This window comes from Amphibalanus amphitrite, unplaced genomic scaffold (genome assembly GCF_019059575.1).
Source record: "Amphibalanus amphitrite isolate SeventyFive unplaced genomic scaffold, NRLGWU_Aamphi_draft 000008F_arrow, whole genome shotgun sequence".
In the NCBI taxonomy this organism is placed as follows: domain Eukaryota; kingdom Metazoa; phylum Arthropoda; class Thecostraca; order Balanomorpha; family Balanidae; genus Amphibalanus; species Amphibalanus amphitrite.
In genome coordinates, this window is record NW_024881504.1 from 67,924 (window position 1) to 90,937 (window position 23,014).

The window sequence follows — 23,014 nt, forward strand, 5'->3', positions numbered from 1 at the left end:
CCCAAAAGGCGTTATACTGGTTTACATTTTTTGCTTTGGAATGTCATGCTCCCAGCAAAAATCAAGAGCATTATTAGCAATATTTGTTTAGGTACTTCCTCTTGTATGATCAGCAAATTTAATTCTTATTACGGAGCGAGCGAAGCGAGCGTAGTCTTTCCTTAGATTAACGGAAATTTCTGAGTATGAGCGGCCGGCCGGCCGGCCGGCCGGCCGGCCGTGGTCACGCTTTTGCGAGGCTTATATCTCAGCAACCACTTGACCGATTTACATGCGGTAATTTTTGTAGGGTAGCTTCATTCCTTCTACCAAGTATTGCACTATTCCCGATGCATGTGGGTGACCCCTTATGCACGTGCCACGTGCAAAACGAAGAGGTGTCACTTTTGTAATTGTTGCAATATCTCGGTAACTACTGGGCCGATTGCGCTGAGAGTTGGCATGTAGGTAGGCACCCACTAGGCAATGCATATCCATGTGCCAGAGTTGGGGTGCTGCTGCACGTGCGCACGTGCAGGGATCGTTTCCAGATCTCGAGAACGGCTGGACCGATTGCGCTCAAATTTGGTACACGGTTACGGAGCAGTTAGTAGAGTGCCGTGCACAAGTCAGTTGGGACCCGTTTTGCACGTGCGCACGTGCAGGGTGCCGCTTCCAGATCTCGAGAACGGCTGGGCCGATTGTGCTCAAATTTGGCACATCGCTAGAGACCGGTTAGTAAGGTGCCGTGCACAAGTCAGTTGGAGGTACCCCCTCGCAATTTCGCACGTGCAAGGCCCACCCTCTCGCTCGCTCCGTTAGTCGCCACAAAAGGCGTTATACTGGTTAGCGTAGCTAGAAATTTTTTCCATAATATTGTATATCTGAGCATTTAAGCTCGTCGACTTTAAATACGGAAAAATATAGTGACTGCATGTCCCCGACAAGAAAAGATATATGCATGCGCGCCGGTGGCTCTCAAAGTACGTAAAGCGGGCGTATTGAATATATTCCTGTGGCGAAACCGAATAGTATTATCGTCGTACTTTGTCGGTGTACTTTTCCAAAGTACACCAAGAATATATTCACTTGGTGAAATCGGGCCCCGGTGGACCTGACCTTGACCCTGACCTATGCTTGACTGACCCCTACATGGAACTGACACTTTTGTAGGCCTTATATGATGGATTGTGCACCGTTTTGACAGAGTTTATGACGAGAGGCGCCCATTGCGAAGTCCTGAAGTCCATGCTACTGAAAGCCCGATTTCAGGTGTTTGACCTGACCTTGACCCGACCTGTGACCTAAAAATTCAACTTTAAAGTACTTAGTTGAAGCGTCTCGTCGCGTTCTTTCGTTTGCCGCCTCGTGCGTTTCGCTGCGCCTATTGGTTCTCGAGTTATCGGCTGGGGGCGTTTAACGCCCCCCCCCCCCCAGCAAACGGTGGGTGGCGAAATACCCCAGCAACTGTCGGGTTAAGAATTGGCTGTTTTCTTATTTAATTGAGTGTTGAGACCTGAGTAAAGCCTACTGAGTTCGTTTGAAGCGTGGAGCTTCAAAGGCCGGAAGGATATTACGGAATGAGTTTCAATTTAGGTGCGTTGTTTCTTGTGCAGTTTGCAGTGAATTTAGTAGTATTGTATTTTGCAGTGTGGCGAGTGCCGTGTGGAAAGTGGCGCACAGCAATCATTGTTCGTCTTGGTTTGGACACGTGTGGACGTGTGCGATTGAGATTTTGTTTGAAACTCGATACAAATACATATATATATATATATATATATATATATATATATATATATATATATATATATATATATATATATATATATATTAGGGTGTGTCATCAGTAACAGAACTAAATGCCGTAAAGAATTTCCTTGGCACTGAGACCTGCAAACACACGGCATAGCAACCGTTTTTACAAAAAATTAAAATTCGTGCGGCGTTCAAAGTTTTGGCGCCCGGCGTTGCAGTCTCCAATGCTGAGCGTCACCCAGCACTGCGAGTAACACCAAGTATTGCAGCAGGTAATAATGCAAAATAACTACCGCTGAAAATGATGCTTTTGAGCGCTTCTAAGGCTGATTGTTGCAAAAAGCATGTCATTAGAGTGTCCAATTACTGTTTTTATTGTGCTCAATGAATTAAATCGAGCATTGCTACTGAAACTAAAGAAAAAAACTGCCCGATTTTGAGAAGCGGGCGGGGTGGAACTGGAGGCGGAGACGGGAAGTGACTCAGATTCGTCTTCTGAAAACACCGACTCCGTGACATCCTCTGGGCGGTGCTTCTTCTTCTTCTTCTTCAGCATGTCATCTCGTGTGACCCGGCCCATCTCCACCAGGAAGTCCCGGATGAGTCCAGCCTCGGTGGAAAGGATCTCCCTCAGCGTCGGCAAAGGGCCCCACGGGCGGGTCCGTGGCCCCTGGTAGGCGGGGTAGTCGACCAACAGGTGTTTGGCCGAGTCCGGTTCGTCGCAACGGACTTCCTCGTCAGACTCGGCCGGACCAAGTCGGAATCGGGTGTCTCCGGTGAGTGGGGAGCAGCTCACGCGGAGCTGTGCCACTGTGATCGACGCTCGGCGGTCCAGTTCTCTCTCCGTGGCCCAGAGCGCCACATCGTCCGCATTCGCAGATGTGTACCTCCAGTTCCCGAGCCGCAGTTATAGCCGGTCATACGAGCCTGCAGGGTTAGCGTCCGATGGCTGCGTTGGTCCTTCAGGAAGACAGCCTCCTGCTGAGTGACTCAGTGGGCGATGAGACTTGTGCACCTGCTCTGAGAGTTGCATTTGCATTTGGCGATATCCAGGAGTTGTTGAATTATGCAGTGGCGGCGCTTTGTTCCTTCCTGTGTCTCTGGTGTTTTGTTCAGAAGTCTGTAGGGCTGTCTGTGGGGCTTATAGCAGTCCCTTTTGATCACTTTCGTCGTGTGTTTTACATAGATCGCGAACAGGGATTCCTTCATTAGTTCAGAGTTGCCTTGTCCTTTTTTCGCCACGGCCCTAAATGCACTATTTGTTGGATTTCTTCTTTGAGCACTCAGCCACCTGACATAACTGAAGGCCTCTGCTTTAGTCAGCAGTCGCTGTTGGGACAAAAGTGCCGGCTGTCCTATCACGAAATGTTTTGTACGCGGCCGTGTCACTTTCGGCAGGGCCCTATGCTATCCGGATCATAATTCACGAGGCGAAAAAAACGTAGCTGATTAGGAAATGCCCATACGACAATTATAGCACGACACAGGGAACCAGCAAAGCGCCGCCACTGCATAATTCAACAACTCCTGGATATCGCCAAATGCAAATGCAACTCTCATAGCAGGTGCAAAAGTCTCATCGCCCACAGTCACTCAGGAGGAGGCTGTCTTCCTGAAGGACCAGCGCAGCCATCGGACGCTAACCCTGCAGGCTCGTATGACCGGCTATAACTGCGGCTCGGGAACTGGAGGTACACATCTGCGAATGCGGACGATGTGGCGCTCTGGGCCACGGAGAGAGAACTGGACCGCCGAGCGTCGATCACAGTGGCACAGCTCCGCGTGAGCTGCTCCCCACTCACCGGAGACACCCGATTCCGACTTGGTCCGGCCGAGTCTGACGAGTAAGTCCGTTGCGACGAACCGGACTCGGCCAAACACCTGTTGGTCGACTACCCCGCCTACCAGGGGCCACGGACCCGCCCGTGGGGCCCTTTGCCGACGCTGAGGGAGATCCTTTCCACCGAGGCTGGACTCATCCGGGACTTCCTGGTGGAGACGGGCCAGGTCACACGAGATGACATGCTGAAGAAGAAGAAGAAGAAGAAGCACCGCCCAGAGGATGCCACGGAGTCGGTGTTTTCAGAAGACGAATCTGAGTCACTTCCCGTCTCCGCCTCCAGTTCCACCCCGCCCGCTTCTCAAAATCGGGCAGCTTCTTCTTTAGTTTCAGAAGCCATGCTCGATTTAATTCATTGAGCACAATAAAAAGAATAATTGGACACTCTAAGGACATGCTTTTTTTTGCAACAATCAGCCTTAGAAGCGCTCAAAAGCATCATTTTCAGCGGTAGTTATTTTGCATTATTATCTCCTACAATACTTGGTGTTATTCGCAGTGCTGGGTGACGCTCAGCATTGGAGACTGCAACGCCGGGCGCCAAAACTTTGAACGGCTGGCGCCGCACGAATTTTAATTTTGGTGGACTCGGATATGGATGAAAATTCATTATTGATCAATGTGCCAAGGAAAAACCTTACGGCGTTTGATTCTGCGAGAATCACCCCCTCGATGACACACCCTAATATATATATATATATATATATATATAATTCGAGACATGAAGTTTCCATCTTACCTGATGACCTTGGCGCTGTCCATGCCTTCAGGTTTTTGAAGATGCTTGATTTCTTTTATGATGCGCTGCTCATCTTTATCCTCGTGAGAAATGCGCTTCACTGCGACATCGTTCCGCGTACCACATTGTCCCCTGCGTGCATCCATCAAATGCGTCGTCAAATGTCAAACGTCAAGAGGACGGTGCTCACCCCTTATCATACATCCTTTTATGCACATGTTGAAAAACATAAGACCAAGGTCACTCAACGTCACTGGCGGATCGAGGGGGGCATTAGCGGCATATGACCCCCCCCCCTCCGACAGGAGCCTGGGGGAGGGCATTCAGTACAAGTATGCCCCCCCCGTTCAGACTTACACTTCTTACGCCTATAACGAGGAACTAAATAAAAATGGATTAGAAAGCCTTCCTAGTAACTACTTTTGTGATCAGAGTCGTATTAGTAACCTCAATTTAGTTGTCATTGCTTTGTTTTGTCTAAAAATATGTTGCTTCTTAGTTCTTACCACAGGGAAGTAATGCTGCTCCAACCCTTTGGACCGTATTGTCTAACGATGGCACTCATATTGCGCAAACCAGGAATCGGCCGCCGCCTATGCTTGGGAATAGGGACTTAGAATATGAAGTTAGAAGTTAGAATATGATTTACCTGTATGGCCGCACCCAGTGCAGCGTAACCAGGGGGGGCACAAGGAGCGCGTGCCGCCTCATTAGATGCATGGTGCCCTATGGGCCCGAGAGGCCCTGCAGTGCCAATTGGCCGCTCAGGGTCCAAGCGTGTCTTATTTCGACTGAGATAAAACCTGCAGGACTCGTGAGAGCACCTCACGGAGTCACGGGCTCCTGAGTCGCCACACATCACACATCTCCATAAGGGCCCACACCGGCTTCTGAGGGCCCTGTGCTGGCCTCTGAGTGACCTTGCTGACCTATTAAGCGTCAGCTCTAATTAGCCCGGCACCGCCTGGGCTATTTCCGTACCCACGACGGCCTGGGGGGTCGGATCCGACCCCCCCCCCCTGCTATCTCGAGAACCAATGGTCGTATCGAGCCCCGCGAGGCGGCGTTCGAAAGGTCTCTACAAGACCTTCCCAAAGCACTCTTAACCCTATTCCTGGCGGGCTCCGCCGGGACAAGAAACTGGCGGGGGGGGCCGATTCGGCCCCCCCTCAGATCTCGAGAACGAAGCAAGATAGCGACAAGCGGTAAACGGCATCGGATACGCACGGCCAAGATCTACAATTTTTACAAAGGTCATTTCCAGGTCAGGTCAAAGATGACGTCACAGGGGTCGAAAAAGTCAAAATGGCGGCACTAGATATGGAGAGAGTTTTTCTCGAATAACTTTCGAATTAGTCAAGATAGGAACAAACTAAGGGCATCATCGTGATCCTCTCGTCAATCCGCATCGAATGATATATATGTTGACCTCGAAAGGTCAAGGTCAAAGGTTGACCTCAGGTCACGTGACCTAGAGGTCATCATGTATATCATTCGATGCGTCTTGACGAGCTGAACACAATGAGACCATCCACGCGTCTGTATCTTGTTCCTGTACGGAGTTATTGGCCAAAAACCTTTGGTGACCTTTGATGACGTCACATGACCTCACAGCTGCCCAACAGCAAAACAGACCTCAAGGTAGTGAAGGTTGATCGTATATGAAGTCATGTATGGTATATGGGGCCATTCCGACCCGTTTTAGTGGTAAAAACAGGGAGTTGATTTTTCCCCCATTGACTTATAATGGGGAGGTCGCGAAATTGACCTGACCTTAGGTCACCGATATCAAAATTCCGAGATATACAAATTGCACATACTGGTACCCTAACTAAACCCTGAAGAGAAGAAATTGATCGGTCAAAAACTCTAGCTCTGGCGTGATTGCAAACTTTTCTGAGGTAGCGTCACCAAACCGCCTCTGGTGACCTGACCTGAGGTCAGATCAACTCAAAATTTTCAGACATGTTGCGTAGAAGCCTTTTAGGAAAAGTCAGAAAATTTGAGCTTCCTAGCTCAACGCGTTTGGGAGATATAACCAAAAAACCTCAGGGGGGGCTCCTGAGGCCCCCCCCCGCCAGGAATAGGGTTAAGATTTTAAGATTGAGGTTAACTTTCGGGTCAAGGTCAGGTCAAAGGTCAAATTCTGGGGTTTTGCATAGTTAGGCTTACGGACAACGGAATCGACAGCTGCTGCTCGAAACTCACAAAAAATGACCTCAAAGACCTAGTGAAGGTACCATGTGCGTATAGGGGTCATACTAAGTACGGGTCAAGGTCAGGTCAGGTCACGAAAGGTCACGGTTTTCACTTTCTGCTACATGGGCGTGCGACACATGTTTTATGGCTTATTTTTCACGCCGAATCCGATGGTAATGGTTATATGTGTCCCCAAGTCACTGTGCTTGGTGCTAAGTGTGCATTGAAAGCATAAAAATCGTGTGTACCTACCATACTAACTAAGAGAGGGCTAAGAAAAAAAGGTCAATTTTTCAACTTGTTTTGACATAAAAATGCACTTTTCTAGACGAGCTTTGTCCCAGGAATCTAGTGGTGCCATTTGTTTTCACATGCATTGTTCAGAAGTGCCTCTAATTCACGAAAATGCTTATGACATCACCATGCTCTATGCATGTTGGAGCTATTTTTTACAATTTGGGGGTCAAAAATCAAGATAGAAAGTTGAAATTTGGGACATGCAATGTTCTAATAGAGCTCTATAACATATATTCCGTTTTTTTCGAAATTCTCAAAATTTTGGATTTTATGAGCTGTTTTCCAAAAAATATAGTTTTTTGAATTTTTTGGGGTGAAAAACGCATCTTATGGAAAATCGGAGATAACCATGTTAAAGAACTCGTTGAGCGGCATCTAGTCATGTCCTTAATTTGCAATTTGCTTTAAACCCTGATTTTTGGCGATTTTTTTAAACATTTACCACTTTTTGACTGAAAAAGCCATGTAGTTACATCACTAAAATCGATATATCTCAAAATTTTTGGAATTTTTCTTAAAAATTGCACAGGACACGTCAAATTGATGGGGGAGAAGGTATGCCAAGTTTCAAGTCGATAGCGTAAGCGGTTCATAAGTTATTCAAGAAAAACGGAGGGGGGTCGGATCCGACCCCCCCCCCCCCAGGCGGTCGCGGGTTAGGGTCCTGGTCCATACCCGCATGGAACGGCTCCACACCAGTGTCTCTGAGGGCCCATAACGGCGCCTGTGAGGGTCTCACACCGGCGCCCAGAGGTGCACAAACCTTCCTACTTGCCTACAATGTAGGAGACAGGAAAGAGCCGAAGAGGGTAGCCGCGAGACAGATTTCAGTTTGTGTTTTCTGTACAAAAATGACTATAAAAACAGCTAGCTGGTAGCAATTGGTCGGTACAATCAGCTGTCGACGGCATTTGGTCATTACATTTCTTTACGTGTCTTCAAAAACAGTTCCTACAAATCTCCTCCATGAGACACCCACGAGACAGTTCCCATTGGATTAACATTGTGTCTCATGAGACACCGTGTAGGTAAAATGTAGGATGAAAAACTGCGAAAGTGGTGGGCATGTTTCGAAAAACGGCGCACAAATTCTTGGGGCGCCTATCAGTTAAAACAAAACTCCTGTTCGAAAACGGGTTCTGGTAAAGTTTCGTCAGCTGGTTTCCATAGCAACCGCCATTCGTGGGACAAGCTGACGCCATTTGCTAGCGCGTTGCGTGGTAACCAGCTATCGGTGTCAGTTGAATTTGAAAGATAATTGTAACAGTGAACAGCTCGCTTCAGTTGCTGTACTGTGCTGTGGATGTGTGTCTTGTGCAGTGTAAGCAAAGTGTATAAGGACTTTCACATTATATTTTGTGATGGTGTGGTAATAGAAGGTTGTGAGCTCCAAGTGGAGTTAAGGAATTGCCAAAGAAATGAAAACTCTGCATGGGCCGGAAATCTGCAGCCTGCACTTCTTTAAACTCTTCATAAGAGGTTCGTGGCAGGGGGCATTTTGGGGAGCGATTATGGAGGTGCTGGTAAGTAGGTAGGTACCCAACCTAATTGGCTTGATGAAAACTGAAACTGAAAGTCAAATGAATTGTGAAATTGCTTTACCTATCCTATCTGATCACTTCTACTTATGTATTTTTTTAAATTTTCCATTCATTTTGACTGATAAAGAACAACATTGAAAGATGCTAACATGCAGGTAACTACCTACCTAGCTCTAATGTAAATAGGTACCTAATAATTTCCTTCAAAAGAATATATGGCTCTTCAATATACTAGATATTTAGTAATTGAAGGAATCTCACTTTATTTTGAACATTACCTAGGTATAACTTCCCTAAACTGCATGACAAATTTTCAATTTCCTTGTTGTAACACCAATACCACAAACATTCATCTGGGCACAAGGCTCACAACATCAAATTATTCATGTTTTATAGACAGGTACCTATACAGCAAAAATACAACAGAGATATGTGATTATTTTCAACATAGGCTTTGTGTTCAGTTGTGTATAAATTTTGTGGGTGGAAAATGTGTCATGAATTGTCTACAGGTCTGTGTAGAATTGTAATTAATATGATTATAGAAAAAGGAATGGTCAGTTAAGTAGTCAACATGTTTACTCAATAACAAGATATGCTGGCATGGAGTTTGCTCATGAGTTTGCTCAAAAACCTTTCAGTTAGTGTGGGAAGCATAGCAATTTGAAGCATATGCTTATAAAACTGATTTGTAATGGGGTTTGTGAAGTTCTCCATAAATTTTACACCTAGCAATGTACCTACCTAATGCATTGCATTACTTTAAAAAGAGGGAGACCATACAAGTTGTCAGGTAGGTAGGCTTTTTGACATTGATTTCAAGATTTCAAGGTGATCTGAGCTTTTTGCTTATAACTTGTCCTCATTCTCTAACTAAAGGAGTGGCAATACAATCTGACTTGTTCTATTTTCCTCTTGCCTTGCCATTTTTGACATAATCCTTGCCCAGGCTATATGTTGGTATGATGAAGGTCAATCAGATGACATATTTCAAATATTACAGTAATGATTTCAGTTGAATTTGCCTAACTTTATTTAAACAATATAAGATTACACATTGCATAGCTATAACAGCAATATTTGAGCCACCACTGGTATATAAATTTATAGGTTGCAAAACATTACTCAGCAAGAAGAAATCAGTCATTGACAGTGGAGAAAACACATCTAGACTTGACAACAAATTACAATTGATTTTTCTTCTACCATTCATGTTGGCATAAGTAATAATTCAAATGGATACTTAGTGCATTTTTCTAAAGATTTTAATTAAGCACATGAGATCCATCCAAAGGCACAGACTCGAAACAAATGCTGTGTTATAAACAAGGATATTGCACCTTTTTGGTATTTTAACATGTTGTTATATTCCGACATCCTGAGAAAAATAATATGGTAATCTGCCCTGCTTCATTTGATACGTATCGATGAGTAATTGGATGTTGCGGGAATGCAGTTAGTTTTCCGGCAGTTGTCTCCAGCAGCGACAAAATGCCCGCTTACTTTCTGTCAAACATTTGCTTTCATATGGCTAAGTACATTAATTTCACTTAGTCTAACTTTGTCTAGCAAATCTCCAGTTTTACTTCGGAAAAACCGGCAGCGTGTTCCACATTGGTGACCCCGCCAGGCGAGGCAGTTCCGTCGGCCGTCGATGTCCTTCGGTCATATAACCCCCAATAAAACTAGCGCGTCGAACGATCGGCAGCATGGATGGTCTCACACCATCCATGGCAGGGACCGACCTCACAGAGCCACGCAGAAAACAGGAATATCGGATTTATCTGCCTCTAAACTGTAATGTATGAATGCGTCATGAAAATTTTACAAGACAGCTGAGGTTTGCTAAGCAAGAAAAATATACCAGGATCTGTATTAGCGAAGAGATTAGCGATGCACCTGAAATGTGTATAGATTGCAGTATACCTAGATTTAGTCAGCGATGGATTATAAAAGGATTTAAAGCCGCTTCTTAAAGCCTACAGTCAAAACGTTTTCTTAACGTTTGTGGTCCTCAATATGATAGGTTTTCCATAGCAATTTAATGGGCTTCGTCCCATTAGCAAATATTGCAAAATCGTCCTCAAATAATGTTTTCTTACCTAAATGAAGTAATGTTGATCCAGGAAAAAACTTGTTACACACTCCTTAAAGTTTCATATTCCTAAACAGAAACACTGATGTGCACCGTACACTGCAGCGTTACGTCACTTCACCTTCAGCCCGCCAAGTAGTAACTGCCCCACTAAACGGGAGAGGGACGCTATGGGACGGCAGATGGACGCCCGTCTGGTCCATGTGGAACTGAACCCTCATTGGATGAGAGGAATTAATTGATCGTCCCGGTGGTTTTATGAGGGTAGTTCTTGACTTTCCAGTGTTTCCAGACAGTCAACAACCAGACCGCCTCACTCTAGTCTATTTATACACCACCAGTATGCATTTCAGGTGGAGGTGTACCAAGTCTTGCCTCGCACTTTGCCCAAATCAGCGCATGCCGTATGTCTGTCGGCTTCTTAAAAAATGACGATATATCTGCGGATAGCTTCAGAAATAAAAACACTTCAGGAATAGCGTTTACGTCCTGTAAATATTAATAACTGTAATGTAAATAACCAGCTTTACTTGAAAGTATAGATATGTTGGGCTATATCTAAGGATGATCGGTGAGACAAACCGGAGCCATCGGAGACCGTGTAGGAGACAGGTTGGGCTATTTGTGCACCTCTGCCGGCGCCTTTGAGGGCCCAACACCGCCAATCTGAGGGACTAACACCAATGTTTCTTAACCCGCGCCCGGCTGGGGGTCCTGGATTTCCACGCCCTGCTGGGTGGGGGGTGTTTGAACACCCCCCCCCCCTTCTAACTCGGCTCCTGGGCCACGTAGCGATACGCGGAAGGCGGCGTTCGAAAGAGCGTCAAAAATAATGACGAAATCACTTCGGTCAATTTTTTGGTCAGGTCAAAGGTCAGGTCACCAGAGGTCATTGAAGGCAAAATTTCGCCGATTTCCAGGTCGAATGTCGACAATTTCCAAGAAGCCAACGCATAACTCGGGAACCAATAGAGCTACAGCGCCGCGGAAAAGCGCATTCGATAGCCCTATTAACGCCCTTTCTGAGTAATTCTCTCAGATTTGACTTAACGTCAACGGTTTTGCCTACAGGGGGCAAAAACTGCAAAAATAGCCGATTTTTTCGGAAACAGTTTTTCTGCAATAACTTTTGACCCAAGCCTTGTACGAGCTTACTTTTACCGGCATCGTGTTCCTTTCGTCAAGACGCATCGAATGAACTATAACTTGACCTTGAAAGGTCAACTTGAAAATTTGACCTCAGGTCAAGGTCATGACCTGACCGGAAAAGGTCATGTTGCATATCAGTCGATCCGTATCGTCGAGCTGAACACAGCTAAGGCGTTTTCATCGCTCTAGCCCGCGCCCCAGTGGCGGTCTCAGCCAACTTCGCAATAGTGAGGGGGGGCATATGTTACCACCCACCTCTAACTAAAAAACTAAGAGGGCTAGGAAGACGCGGTAAAAAGCTGTCGATAGCTCTCAATGCGTACGTTTGAAAGTATTTCGATCATTTTTCACCTTAGAGCAATATTGGGGTCACCAGAGGTCATCAAAGGTCAAAATTTGTCAATTGTCATTATATTTTTCAGAAAACATGCCGCTATCTCAGGAACTATGGTAGCTAGAAAAACGTATGGAAGAGCAAACGATAGCTTTTGAACTCTTCTTTTGAAACGGTCATTATCAATATTGACCTCAGGTCAACGGTTTAGCCTGCAGAGGGCAAAAACTCCAAAAATAGCTGTTTTTTCGAAAAGTGTTTTTCGGCAATAACTTTCGACTACAAAAAGCCACGACATTTCTATTGCCAGAATCGTGTTCCCCTCGCCGAGACGCGTCGAATGAACTATAATTTGACCTTGAAAGGTCAACTTGAAAATTTGACCTCAGGTCAAGGTCATGACCTTACCGGAAAAGGTCATGTTGCATATCAGTCGATGCGTCTCAACAAGACAAACACAATGAGACCATCCCTAGCGTTCTATCTCTTTCCAATCGCGAATTATTGGCAAAAAACTGTTTGTAGCCTCAAGTGACCTCGGATGACCTGTCTAGAGGCTATCAGCAAAAATGACACCTTGGTCATCACGAGTGGACTAAATCATTGTGATTCTGAAATATTTGGACTGTTCCGATGCGTACACACGGATCTAGAGGCATTTTCATTTTTCTCCGTTGACTTGTAATGGAAGGGTCACGCCACTGACCTGACCTTAGGTCCCGGATATAAAAAATCCGAGATATACAAATTGTAGGCGCCCATAACAGCATGCAATCCACCAAGTTTAAAACCTTTCTGACAAACACTGCAGGCTGGACATGATTGCAAACCTTTTTTTAGGCTTGGTCAGTTAACTTGACCTGGTGACCTGACCTGACATGACTTGGGGTCAAAAATTTCACACATTGTCCAAAATTGATGTACCAAAAGCTACCCCAAGCGGCGCGGCGCTACGCGCCGCGGTTTTTTATTTACACGCAAAAAACGCGACAGGGTGGTAACATATGCCCCCCCCCCACTGGGGCGAAGGCTAGCATGCCTATATCAAAAGTTATTTGCGAAAAGCTGATAGATACCATTCGTGACCTAAGATGACCTCAGGGCATAAACAGGGGTCACGGACACCATTTTCATGTTCAGTGTGTCTAAACCACTTGTAATTCAGTGTTTGGGAGTGTTTATAATGTCTTTCGTCCAAAGGAGACGCATTTCAATTTTCTCCCATTGACTTATAATGGGGAGGTCGCAAAATTGACCTGACCTTAGGTCATCGATATCAAAATTCTGAGATAAAAATTTTGTACATGCTATTGCTCTGAGCAATCACTGAAAGTTTCAAAGCGATCGGTCACTCAGTGTAGCTATGACAGACATTGAAACTTTTTATGAGGTGAGGTCACTTCAAGTGACCTGGTGACCTGACCTTGAATGACCTTGGTCTGAAATTTTCACAACATGTGTAGAATTGATGTATGATAAGGTGTACCAAAAACGGCGGCGCTCCGCGCCGCCGTTTTTGAGATATTTGCAAAAAACCACAAGGGGGGTGTTCAAACACCCCCCAGCAGGGCGCGGGTTAAAGGTACTATCCCACCTTCTAAAATGTTGTTAAAACCAGTTAACCCTCGCCCGTAAACGGCGATCTGCCACCTTCGCCCATGCAGGGGGGGGGGTTGGTGCGACCCCCCCCCCCCTTGGCGTTTGAAAACGGAGTGTCGTAGAGCTTAGCGGAAAAGACCAACGGATTGCTCTCGCCGAGATCTCGCGATTGGTGGTATATTTTTTGGTCCTAGGTCAACATTTGACCTACTTTTGACCGGTCAAAGGTCAAATTTTAGGAAAATATACTTTTTCAAATTTTCCGCGGCGATTGCGGCAAAACGGTGGGAGATATCGACTTGAAACCTTCACTATCGTGTTCCTTGATCAATTCTCTATCGTTTGGTATGTATTTCGTTTCCCTAGCTCTAAAAATGGCGCGTTGGGAGCGCCGGAAGTCGGCAAGGTCACAGTCGGCGGCAGAAATTCGAAAAATCAAAATTTAAATTTTTGAAATCTAATTGTATTTTTGGATTTGGGATGTCCATTTGCTCCCTATAGAAGCTAATATTGCTGCATATTCCCATTGAGGTGACAAGAATTAGCAAAATAGTGGTTCGGGCGCTTTTCAAAAATAGTACCGGACGCTGTTCCTCTTGTGACGTCATAGCTCCGTGACCTGACCTGACCCGGTCAAGTTTCTTATACCATATGATAGCCAATACTTGCCCCAGCATGCATGGGAAGTTTAATCACGATCCATCAACCGATGTCCGTACCACCGGCAGGAAACCTCGGGCGTTGGCACTCAGTTTGTGAAAATCCGGCCGGAGGCTGTTCCCTTTGTGACGTCATAACTCCGTGACCTGACATGACCCGGTCAAATTTTTTTTTATCAAAAGATGCGCAAGGTTTGCCTCATAAGGTACCCAAAATTTGGCGGCGCTGCGCGCCGCCGTTTTTGCACTATTTCCGAAAAACCTCAGGGGGGGTTGCACCAACCCCCCCCCTACATGGGCGAGGGTTAAATTGTGCCCGACTTTATAGATTGGATGACCAGAAGCACGGTTCTGGCATTTATTTTTCATTAAACATCTTAGGCTTCCCATATTCCAAACACAAACTTTCAAATATGTGACGTCACAGCCCAAAAATACCTCCTTCCCCAGGCCACATTACTATCATAAAGCTGATTCTTTTTACTCTGTAGGCACCACAACAAAGTTAACCCTATTCCTGGCGGGCTCCGCCGGGACAAGAAACTGGCGGGGGGGCCGATTCGGCCCCCCCTGAGATCTCGAGAACGAAGCAAGATAGCGACAAACGGTAAACGGCATCGGATACGCACGGTCAAGATCTACAATTTTTACAAAGGTCATTTTCAGGTCAGGTCAAAGATGACGTCACAGGGGTCGAAAAAGTCAAAATGGCGGCGCTAGATATGGAGAGAGTTTTTCTCGAATAACTTTCGAATTAGTCAGGATAGGAACAAACTAAGGGCATCATCGTGATCCTCTCGTCAATCCGCATCGAATGATATATATGTTGACCTCGAAAGGTCAAGGTCAAAGGTTGACCTCAGGTCACGTGACCTCGAGGTCATCATGTATATCATTCGATGCGTCTTGACGAGCTGAACACAATGAGACCATCCACGCGTCTGTATCTTGTTCCTGTACGGAGTTATTGGCCAAAAACCTTTGGTGACCTTTGATGACGTCACATGACCTCACAGCTGCCCAACAGCAAAACAGACCTCAAGGTAGTGAAGGTTGATCGTATATGAAGTCATGTATGGTATATGGGGCCATTCCGACCCGTTTTAGTGGTAAAAACAGGGAGTTGATTTTTCCCCCATTGACTTATAATGGGGAGATAGCGAAACTGACCTGACCTTAGGTCACCGATATCAAAATTCCGAGATATACAAATTGCACATACTGGTACCCTAACTAAAGCCTGAAGAGAAGAAATTGATCGGTCAAAAACTCTAGCTCTGGCGTGATTGCAAACTTTTCTGAGGTAGGGTCACCAAACCGCCTCTGGTGACCTGACCTGAGGTCAGATCAACTCAAAATTTTCAGACATGTTGCGTAGAAGCCTTTTAGGAAAAGTCAGAAAATTTGAGCTTCCTAGCTCAACGCGTTTGGGAGAAATAACCAAAAAACCTCAGGGGGGGGCTCCTGAGGCCCCCCCCCCGCCAGGAATAGGGTTAAGACCAAGTTTTAAGCGATTTTTCAACGAACAAACCCATTTAAATCAGAATGACTAAACGAGGTGACGTCTCACTAACGGTCGCTCCATGTTGAAGATAGGGCCTTGTACAAGGCCCATTTTCAAATGAAGGGAACGAATTTCTTCAACACCAAGAGGCCGCGGGGGTTGCAACCTAGATAGATAGTGGTTTCTGAACCTCGCCGCAAACTTGGCTATCTCAACTCAAACCCCATGTTAAAGGTGGGATAGTCCCTTTAAGACCCTACATCGGCAGTGGCTTTGAGGGCCCCACACTGGCGCCTCTGAAGGTCTTACACAAACGCATCTTGACGGCTACCTATCAGCAACTCCGTAGGCCCCACACTGGTGACTCTGAGGGCTCCCAGTGACGCCAGAGAGTACCACGCCGGTCTCCAGGATCCCAGGGCTCCTGAAGGTCTTTGCTGGCCCTTGCACTGTAAAAAAAACTTACAAGCCCCTCGTACACTGTAAAAAAATTCACTAGCTAATTTTGAAATTAGGCATTTTTTACGAGTGCCTCCCTTGCACCTCGTTACAACATATATGGACATTAGTAGTCAGAACCATGCACGTTAACAATGCCCTTTGTGGAACAAATGCCTACGAGCGAGAGCATGTTCAGGAACCTAATTTTGCGCAATGTTAATGAACTACGCACAGCCTCACAGTGTTACCCGCCGTTGGCTTGTTCTCGGCCAGTTTTTGGCGTGTCCCTCAATTAGGTCATGTTGCTATTAGCTCAGCTGACGAGGCCCCGGCTGGCACCTACTAAACGGATAACCTTGCGTGCAACCCCGCTTGTTGTCACGAACGCCTGCAGCTGGTAAACGTGCTGGTAAGCTTGCGTGGTAAGCGGCTTCGGATGGCTATGAGGATGTGCCTCATAGCTACCCTCGTCGCATGTTACAACCTAGGAGTCTGTGGCTGCTTTCAGAAGGAGTCCTTGCTGGTTCAGCAGGCTGTCCAAGATCTTTCGAACGGTGCGGATTTGTCTTTCCCATGCTCCACCGAAGTGGGAGGCAGAGGGGGGATTAAACCGCCACTCTATGTCCTGCTTCAACATAGCCTCATGCACTTGAGTCTGCTTCAAGTTTTCAAGTTCTGCCTTGAGCTCTCTTTCAGCGCCAACAAAGTTCGTGCCATTGTCGCATCTGATGAGTTTAACTGGACCTCTTCTAGCCAAGAACCGTCGTAGCGCGTTGATGAAGGAGTCCGTTGATTGACTGTCAGCTACTTCGATGTGCACAGCACGCATGGCCATGCAGGTGAAGACCACCCCGTAGCGTTTCACTTGAGCCCTTCCTCTCTTGACATAGAAGGGTCCAAACAGGTCGACGCCCACGCTGCTGAACGCTGGCTGATCGGGCGTCACTCTGTCTGCGGGCAAATCAGCCATTTCCTGTTCCATGGGCTTTGCTTGACGTTTTCTGCAACTTGTGCACGTCCTCAGAACCCGACGCACGCTTGAACTGCCACGTATCAGCCAATACGACTCTCTCAGCTTCGAAAGCGTGTGCTCCCGTCCTTGGTGGCCCACTTGAGTGTGCGCGTGTCTGATGATCAAGTCGGTAACATGGTGACGTGCTGGCAGTATCGGTGGGTGCTTCATGCTGTCCGAGATCGGGGCCATGGCCAAGCGACCTCCAACCGCCACAATCCCGTTCACCAGGACAGGATCCAACTGCCTCAGCTTACTCTTCCTTGGAAGCGTCTTTCCATTCTGGGTCTCAAGTTCTCCAGCACCCCGGGCTAGGGCTTGGAGCTCTATCTTGAAAGGTTCTTTCTGTACCTGCTGGATGATAGTCCTTTCAGCTTCTCTAAGCTCTTCAGATGACAGCAGGGATGGGCCACTAACCGCTCGAGTTCGTGACCGGGTGACAGGACCTCCAGCTTGGCCATCTGTCTTGATCGTTCTTGACTGTAGAAACTTCTTGAACCGTAGCATCCAGGCTACCGCTTTCCTGAGCCGGTGCCAGTCTGAGTAGTGGTGGATGAACCTTTCAGTGGGGCTCTGTTCTTCCACACCACTCACAGTGTAGCACGCTCTGGGTCGAAGCACTTCGTCGTCTTCTGGTTCTAGAGCTTCCATGCCTTCTGGCAAGGCCGGCCACTCCTTCTCTTCCTTCTGTAGGAAGTCAGGTCCGTGCAGCCACCTGTGGTCCAGGAGTGCTGTAGCCTTTACCCCTCGGGAGGCGCCATCAGCCGGATTCTCTTCTGATGTGACGAATCTCCACTGTGATGGAGAGGACTCATCCTTGATGATCGCCAAACGATTGGCCACGTAGACTTGGTATCTTGCTGTTTCGTTCCTGAGATACCTCAGAACCGTTGTGCTGTCCGTCCAAAACGTTGTTTGGTCGATGTTGATTTCCAGCAGCTCCTTCTTGATGATGGCGTTCAGTCTAGCAGCTACCGCAGCTGCCGCCAACTCCATGCGTGGAACTGTCATCCTCTTAACCCTCGCCCCGTTGGGGGGGGGGCCATTTTGGCCCCCCCTGTGGTTTTTCCTGAATAGCAAGAAAACGGCGGCGCGCAGCGCCGCCAAATTTTCAGTACCTTCCCGGGCATCAATTTGACACCTTCACACCAAATTTTGAGTCTTAGGTCACCTTAGGTCAGGAGTTATTGAGGTCAAACTGAGGTCATGTTCGAGCAAAAATGGGCAAAAAACATGCAATCTTGAAACGCTCACCAAATCTACAGTTATCAAGCAATTTCAAAGTTCTTTATATGGTCTAGTAGACAAAAAGCGGCGCTACAAAACTGCAATCTCGGATTTTCAAAATTTTTGGTTTTTGACCAAAAAAAATCAAAAAATTGATTTTTTTAGAAAAACTTTGAAAAAATCCAAAAATTTTCCGAATTTCGAAAAAAACCGGAATATATGTGATAGTGCCAGCGCTCTTCTATATACATACCAAATTTCAGATCGATATCTCGTTTTTTGGCCAAGTTATAGCGAAAAAACTGTTCAAAAATGATGACGTCAAATTTTTGAACTCAATTTTTAGCAATTCTAGACCACGTACGGCAAAACAAAGACCACCATTGAACTCCCCGTGACGAGCTGCATCGATTCGATACCCATTTTATGCAAAAATATTAACTTTGAAATTTGACCTAATTTGACCTGACCTTGACCTGACCTTGACCTGACCTTGACCAAAACGTGATCTAAGCTGGCCCCAAAGGCTGCCTGACCCATATAATCGCATTTGTCATGTAAAATGGACCATAAAACATGTATCACACGACACTTTCATATTGTGACCCCCCCGTGACCTGACCTCTGTGACCTGACCTGGTATCAGTGACCTCAAATAGCAAAATATGTGTTTGAAGAACATTTACCCATCGATTATTTTCAATGAAATGCATTTTACTCGATTTTACAACGCATTTCTTGAAGTGCCTGTAAACGGTGAAAATTGGACCTTTGACCTGACCTGTGACGTCATCGGTTTGACCTAGGTCAATAAAATTGGGTCACAAGGTAGTTCCCCGTTGGGGCTATCCAACGCCGTTTACCGCTTGTCGCTATGTTGCGTGGTTCTCGAGATCTTAGGGGGGGGGGCCAAAATGGCCCCCCCCCCCCAACCGGGCGCGTTGCTCGGCAGAGCCCAACGGGGCGCGGGTTAAGCGGCGCAACTCGAGACTTCGCCATGACGATCGAGCAGTGGACTTGACCCTTGTCGTTCACCAATCTCAGGTACGAGACCGCACCGTATCCTGTCACGCTTGCATCACTGAAGTGGTGCAACTGGCAAGAAACAACGCGACCAAATCCATCGGGTTTGAAAGACCTTTCCACTTCGAGTGCTTCCAGCTTGGGTAGATCCTCCAACCATTTTGTCCAGCTCCGTTCTTGACTTGGCGTGATTGCGTCGTCCCATCCGATCTTGGTTGCAATCAGCTCTTGCAACATCAGTTTTCCGCACAGAACGAACGGTCCGGCGACTCCCAACGGATCGTAGACCGAGCTGATGACTGAGAGAATCTGTCGTCTTGTCACTGGTTCCATCCGTCTGACATTGACGCAGAAGCCAAGCGTGTCTCTTCCCAAGTTCCATTTGACTCCAAGAGCTTTCTTTACACTTGCTCCTTCCACCAAGTCGAGTCCCTTCTCTGTGACACGTTCAGCTCGATCTGTCGACGGAATCTCGTTCAGAGCTTCTTCCTTGTTGCTGACGTACTTTGTTAGTTCAAATCCACCTCGGCTGCACAGCGTCTTCACTTCTAGCGCCAGCGACCGTGCCTCTTCGACCGTGGGTGCAGAACGAAGGCAGTCGTCGACATAGAAGTTTCTTCGAACCGTCGCCAACGCCTCTGCACTGAAGTCATCCTGGTTGTCACGCGCAGTCTGCTGTAGAGCGAAGTTCGAGCAGCTCGGAGACGATGCTGCTCCAAAGATATGTACGTTCATTCGGTAGTCCTTGGGCTTCACGCTGACGTCGCCCTCCGGCCACCAAAGAAATCTCAGCAGATCTCTATCCATCGGCGGTACTCTGACCTGATAGAACATGGCACGCACGTCTGCCATGAATGCGAATGGCTCAGTCCGGAAGCGCAGAAGAACGCCGAGCAGGGAACTGGTTAGATCAGGACCCTGAAGCAGCACGTCATTCAGGGATACATCACCGTACTTGGCCGCACAATCAAAAACGACTCTGATCTTGTCGGCCTTGTGGGGGTGATACACACCATGATGTGGGATGTACCACACACGACCGTCTGTCCTGTTCAAGCTTTCGTCTGACACCTCCTCAGCGAAATTCTCTTGCAACATGTTCTCCATGAAGGTAACGTAGTCCTCTTTGAATTTTGTGTTCTCAGTCAACTTCTTCTTCAGACTGGCGAGTCTGCGCAGAGCCATAGTTCTGTTGCTTGGCAGCCTCACTTCTGCCGTCTTCAAAGGAAGCGCTACTTCGTAGTGGCCATCTCTCAGTTCGATACTATCTTCCACTCTCTGCAGCCACTTCTCATCTTCTACTGAGGCTGATCTTGTGTCGTCTGACAGCTTTTCACTGAACTCTGCGTTGTACAGCTTGTCGATCAACTCTGGTATCCCTTCCTCTTCGACCTGGACACGATTCGCCGTCACTGTACTTCTCTCGGTGTGTCGAACGGGACCATTGATGACCCATCCGAGCAGAGTTCTTGTAGCGAACGGTCCTCCCTCTTGGCTGTGGATGACTTCCCACGGCTCCATTGCGAGTGGGACGTTGTTTCCGAGCATCAGCTCCACTGGGGCGTCCACACGGGGAAGACGCACGTCCCTTAGATAAGGCCATCTGCTCACATCTTCCTGTCTGGGGATATCACTGTCGTCAACTGGAACTTTCTCCAGACTGTAGACCGCCGGTAGCTGCAGAACATGACGTCCTCCAAGGTCAGCTACTTCCAGTCCATGGACAACCTGACTGTCGATCTTGATCCGGTTCTCACACACGGTTGTAAGGCACAACTGTGTTCTGTTCTTGTCCTGAAGTCCGAGCTTCTCAAGAAGTGATTCCTGACAGAAGCATGCCGTACTTCCACTGTCCAACAGAGCATGTGTCGTCACGGATCTTCCACCCGACCTCACCACCACCGGTACGACAGCCAAACCTGTGTTGCCTTGATTGACACAGCCTGTCTTCACCAACTGTGGCTGTGGTCGATCTGAGCTCTTGACATTGGTTTCTCCTTTGTCTCTTGCATGGTCTTCATCAGGAGACCGCTGTGGTGTCTGACTCGGGACCTTGAAGTTGCCATCTTGATGCAGCAGCGTGACGTGGCGCCTGCCACAGATCTTGCAGGTGCTCCTCTGCTGACATCCTCTTGCCAAGTGTCCAGACTTCAGACAGCCGAAGCACAGACCTTTTTCTTGGATGAACTTCTTGCGCTCATCTGGCTTCCTCAGTCTCAGTGTCTCGCAATCTTCCAAAGCGTGCGTCTTCTTGCAGTAGATGCACTGATTCCGAACTTGCACTGACGTGGCCAGTCCATACTTTGTTCTCGTGCGCTGGCTCTCCTTTGCGGTTGAGTTCGATCTTGAGGCTTCCATCTTCTGACGCCCATACAAGGGATTGGCCGCTATTCTTGCCTCTCTGTCCACAAACTCGACCAAGTCCGAGAAGGTGACTCGCCGTTGTTCATGTTCCATAGCAGCGTCAGCCAATCTTCTCCAACGATCATGGATGTGGAATGGCAACTTCTCCACAATCTTCCGAAGCGTGCGTGGATGATCCGTTTCTCTTAGACCAACAGGCATGTTCTTCATCACGCTGTCACAGACCATCATTGCGACTGCAAAGCTCTGCAGACTTTCAATGTTATCTGCCTTGATGTTCGGCCATACCAACAACTTCTCTATGTGCGCGGCGCTGATGTTCTCCTCATTTCCATACCTCTTTTGCAGAAGGCGCCGAGCCTCCCGGTACCCTACATCGGGTGACATAAGCAGGCAGCCTCTCACAATCTCATGTGGTTGTCCTTCGGTGTACTGCTGCAGATAGAACAACTTGTCGTGATCACTGATGTGTTTGTCTCCAATGCGGCTGTCAAAGGAGCGAATGAATGAGAAGTACTCAGCAGGGTTGCCTCGAAACTTCACAAGTTCCGCTGGAGGCAACTGTGCCTTCTCAGTCACTTGTAGCAGCACATCTAGAAGCCTGGGCTCCTCCGTCACTTGCTCTGACTGTCCACAAGCTCCTTGACCCTCCTGGTGCTCATGACCTTGATTTGTGTCCATATTTTGCTGCAGTCTGAAATCCACAAGAGGCTGAAATGCAGGAGCCTCTACATTCAACGTCTGTGAAGTCTGAGGTTGCTCTTGAGGTGTAGCCAGAGCTCCAAACACCGATCCAGCTCGGCTCCCTCCACACTGAGCAAGTACCCTTTGTTGTGCTTCTTCTTCAGCCATCTGTGCCATTAGAGCTCCTTGCTGTTTCTTGAACTCCAGTTCTTGTATCATTTTCTGAAGTTTACTTTCTTCAGCAGCTTGACTTTTCAGGGCTTCCATCTTCGCCACAAGTCCTGCCTTTCTTGCTGCTGAAAGCATCATTTCCTGATTTGCAGCACTTCGCAGAGAACCAGCCAAACTTCGCTTGCCTGAGAGACCAGACAACTTTGACCCTTGCTGAGACGCACTGTCTTCTGGATGAACTTCATCAGTTGCAGCAATCTCATCTTCCTTTGTCTTGCCTTGTCCCTTCAGTTCACTTCTCTTGACCTCGTCTGGCTTCACACCCTCTTCTTCCATGGCAGCATGAAGACGATGAACTAAAACAGCTTTAGTTCCTCTGAAGTCCAGGTTCCGACTCTCAAG

General features: G+C 47.3%; 1 protein-coding gene across 1 annotated transcript; it reads right to left on the minus strand.

The window, feature by feature from the left end:
• Positions 1–1,968: 1,968 nt before the first annotated feature.
• Positions 1,969–22,948, minus strand: LOC122379447. Its single transcript, XM_043361682.1, has 4 exons — positions 22,821–22,948; positions 19,644–22,244; positions 2,244–2,621; positions 1,969–1,978 (listed from the first exon to the last, which is right to left on the minus strand). Exons 1-4 carry the CDS (start codon positions 22,946–22,948, stop codon positions 1,969–1,971), a joined length of 3,117 nt encoding a protein of 1,038 aa, XP_043217617.1.
• Between the last annotated feature and the right edge of the window lie 66 nt (positions 22,949–23,014).

Bases quoted from the DNA above. Each gene is read 5' to 3' on its own strand.
- LOC122379447 (XM_043361682.1), bottom strand. From the start codon at position 22,948: ATGGAAGAAGAGGGTGTGAAGCCAGACGAGGTCAAGAGAAGTGAACTG. The intron at 22,245-22,820 runs GTCAAAGTTGTC...CTCCTTTGACAG, and splicing joins GACAGTGCGTCTCAGCAAGG to CCGCATTGGAGACAAACACA. The intron at 2,622-19,643 runs GTGCGGAAAACT...CGGGAACTGGAG, and splicing joins GTCGCCGGACCGTTCGTTCT to GTACACATCTGCGAATGCGG.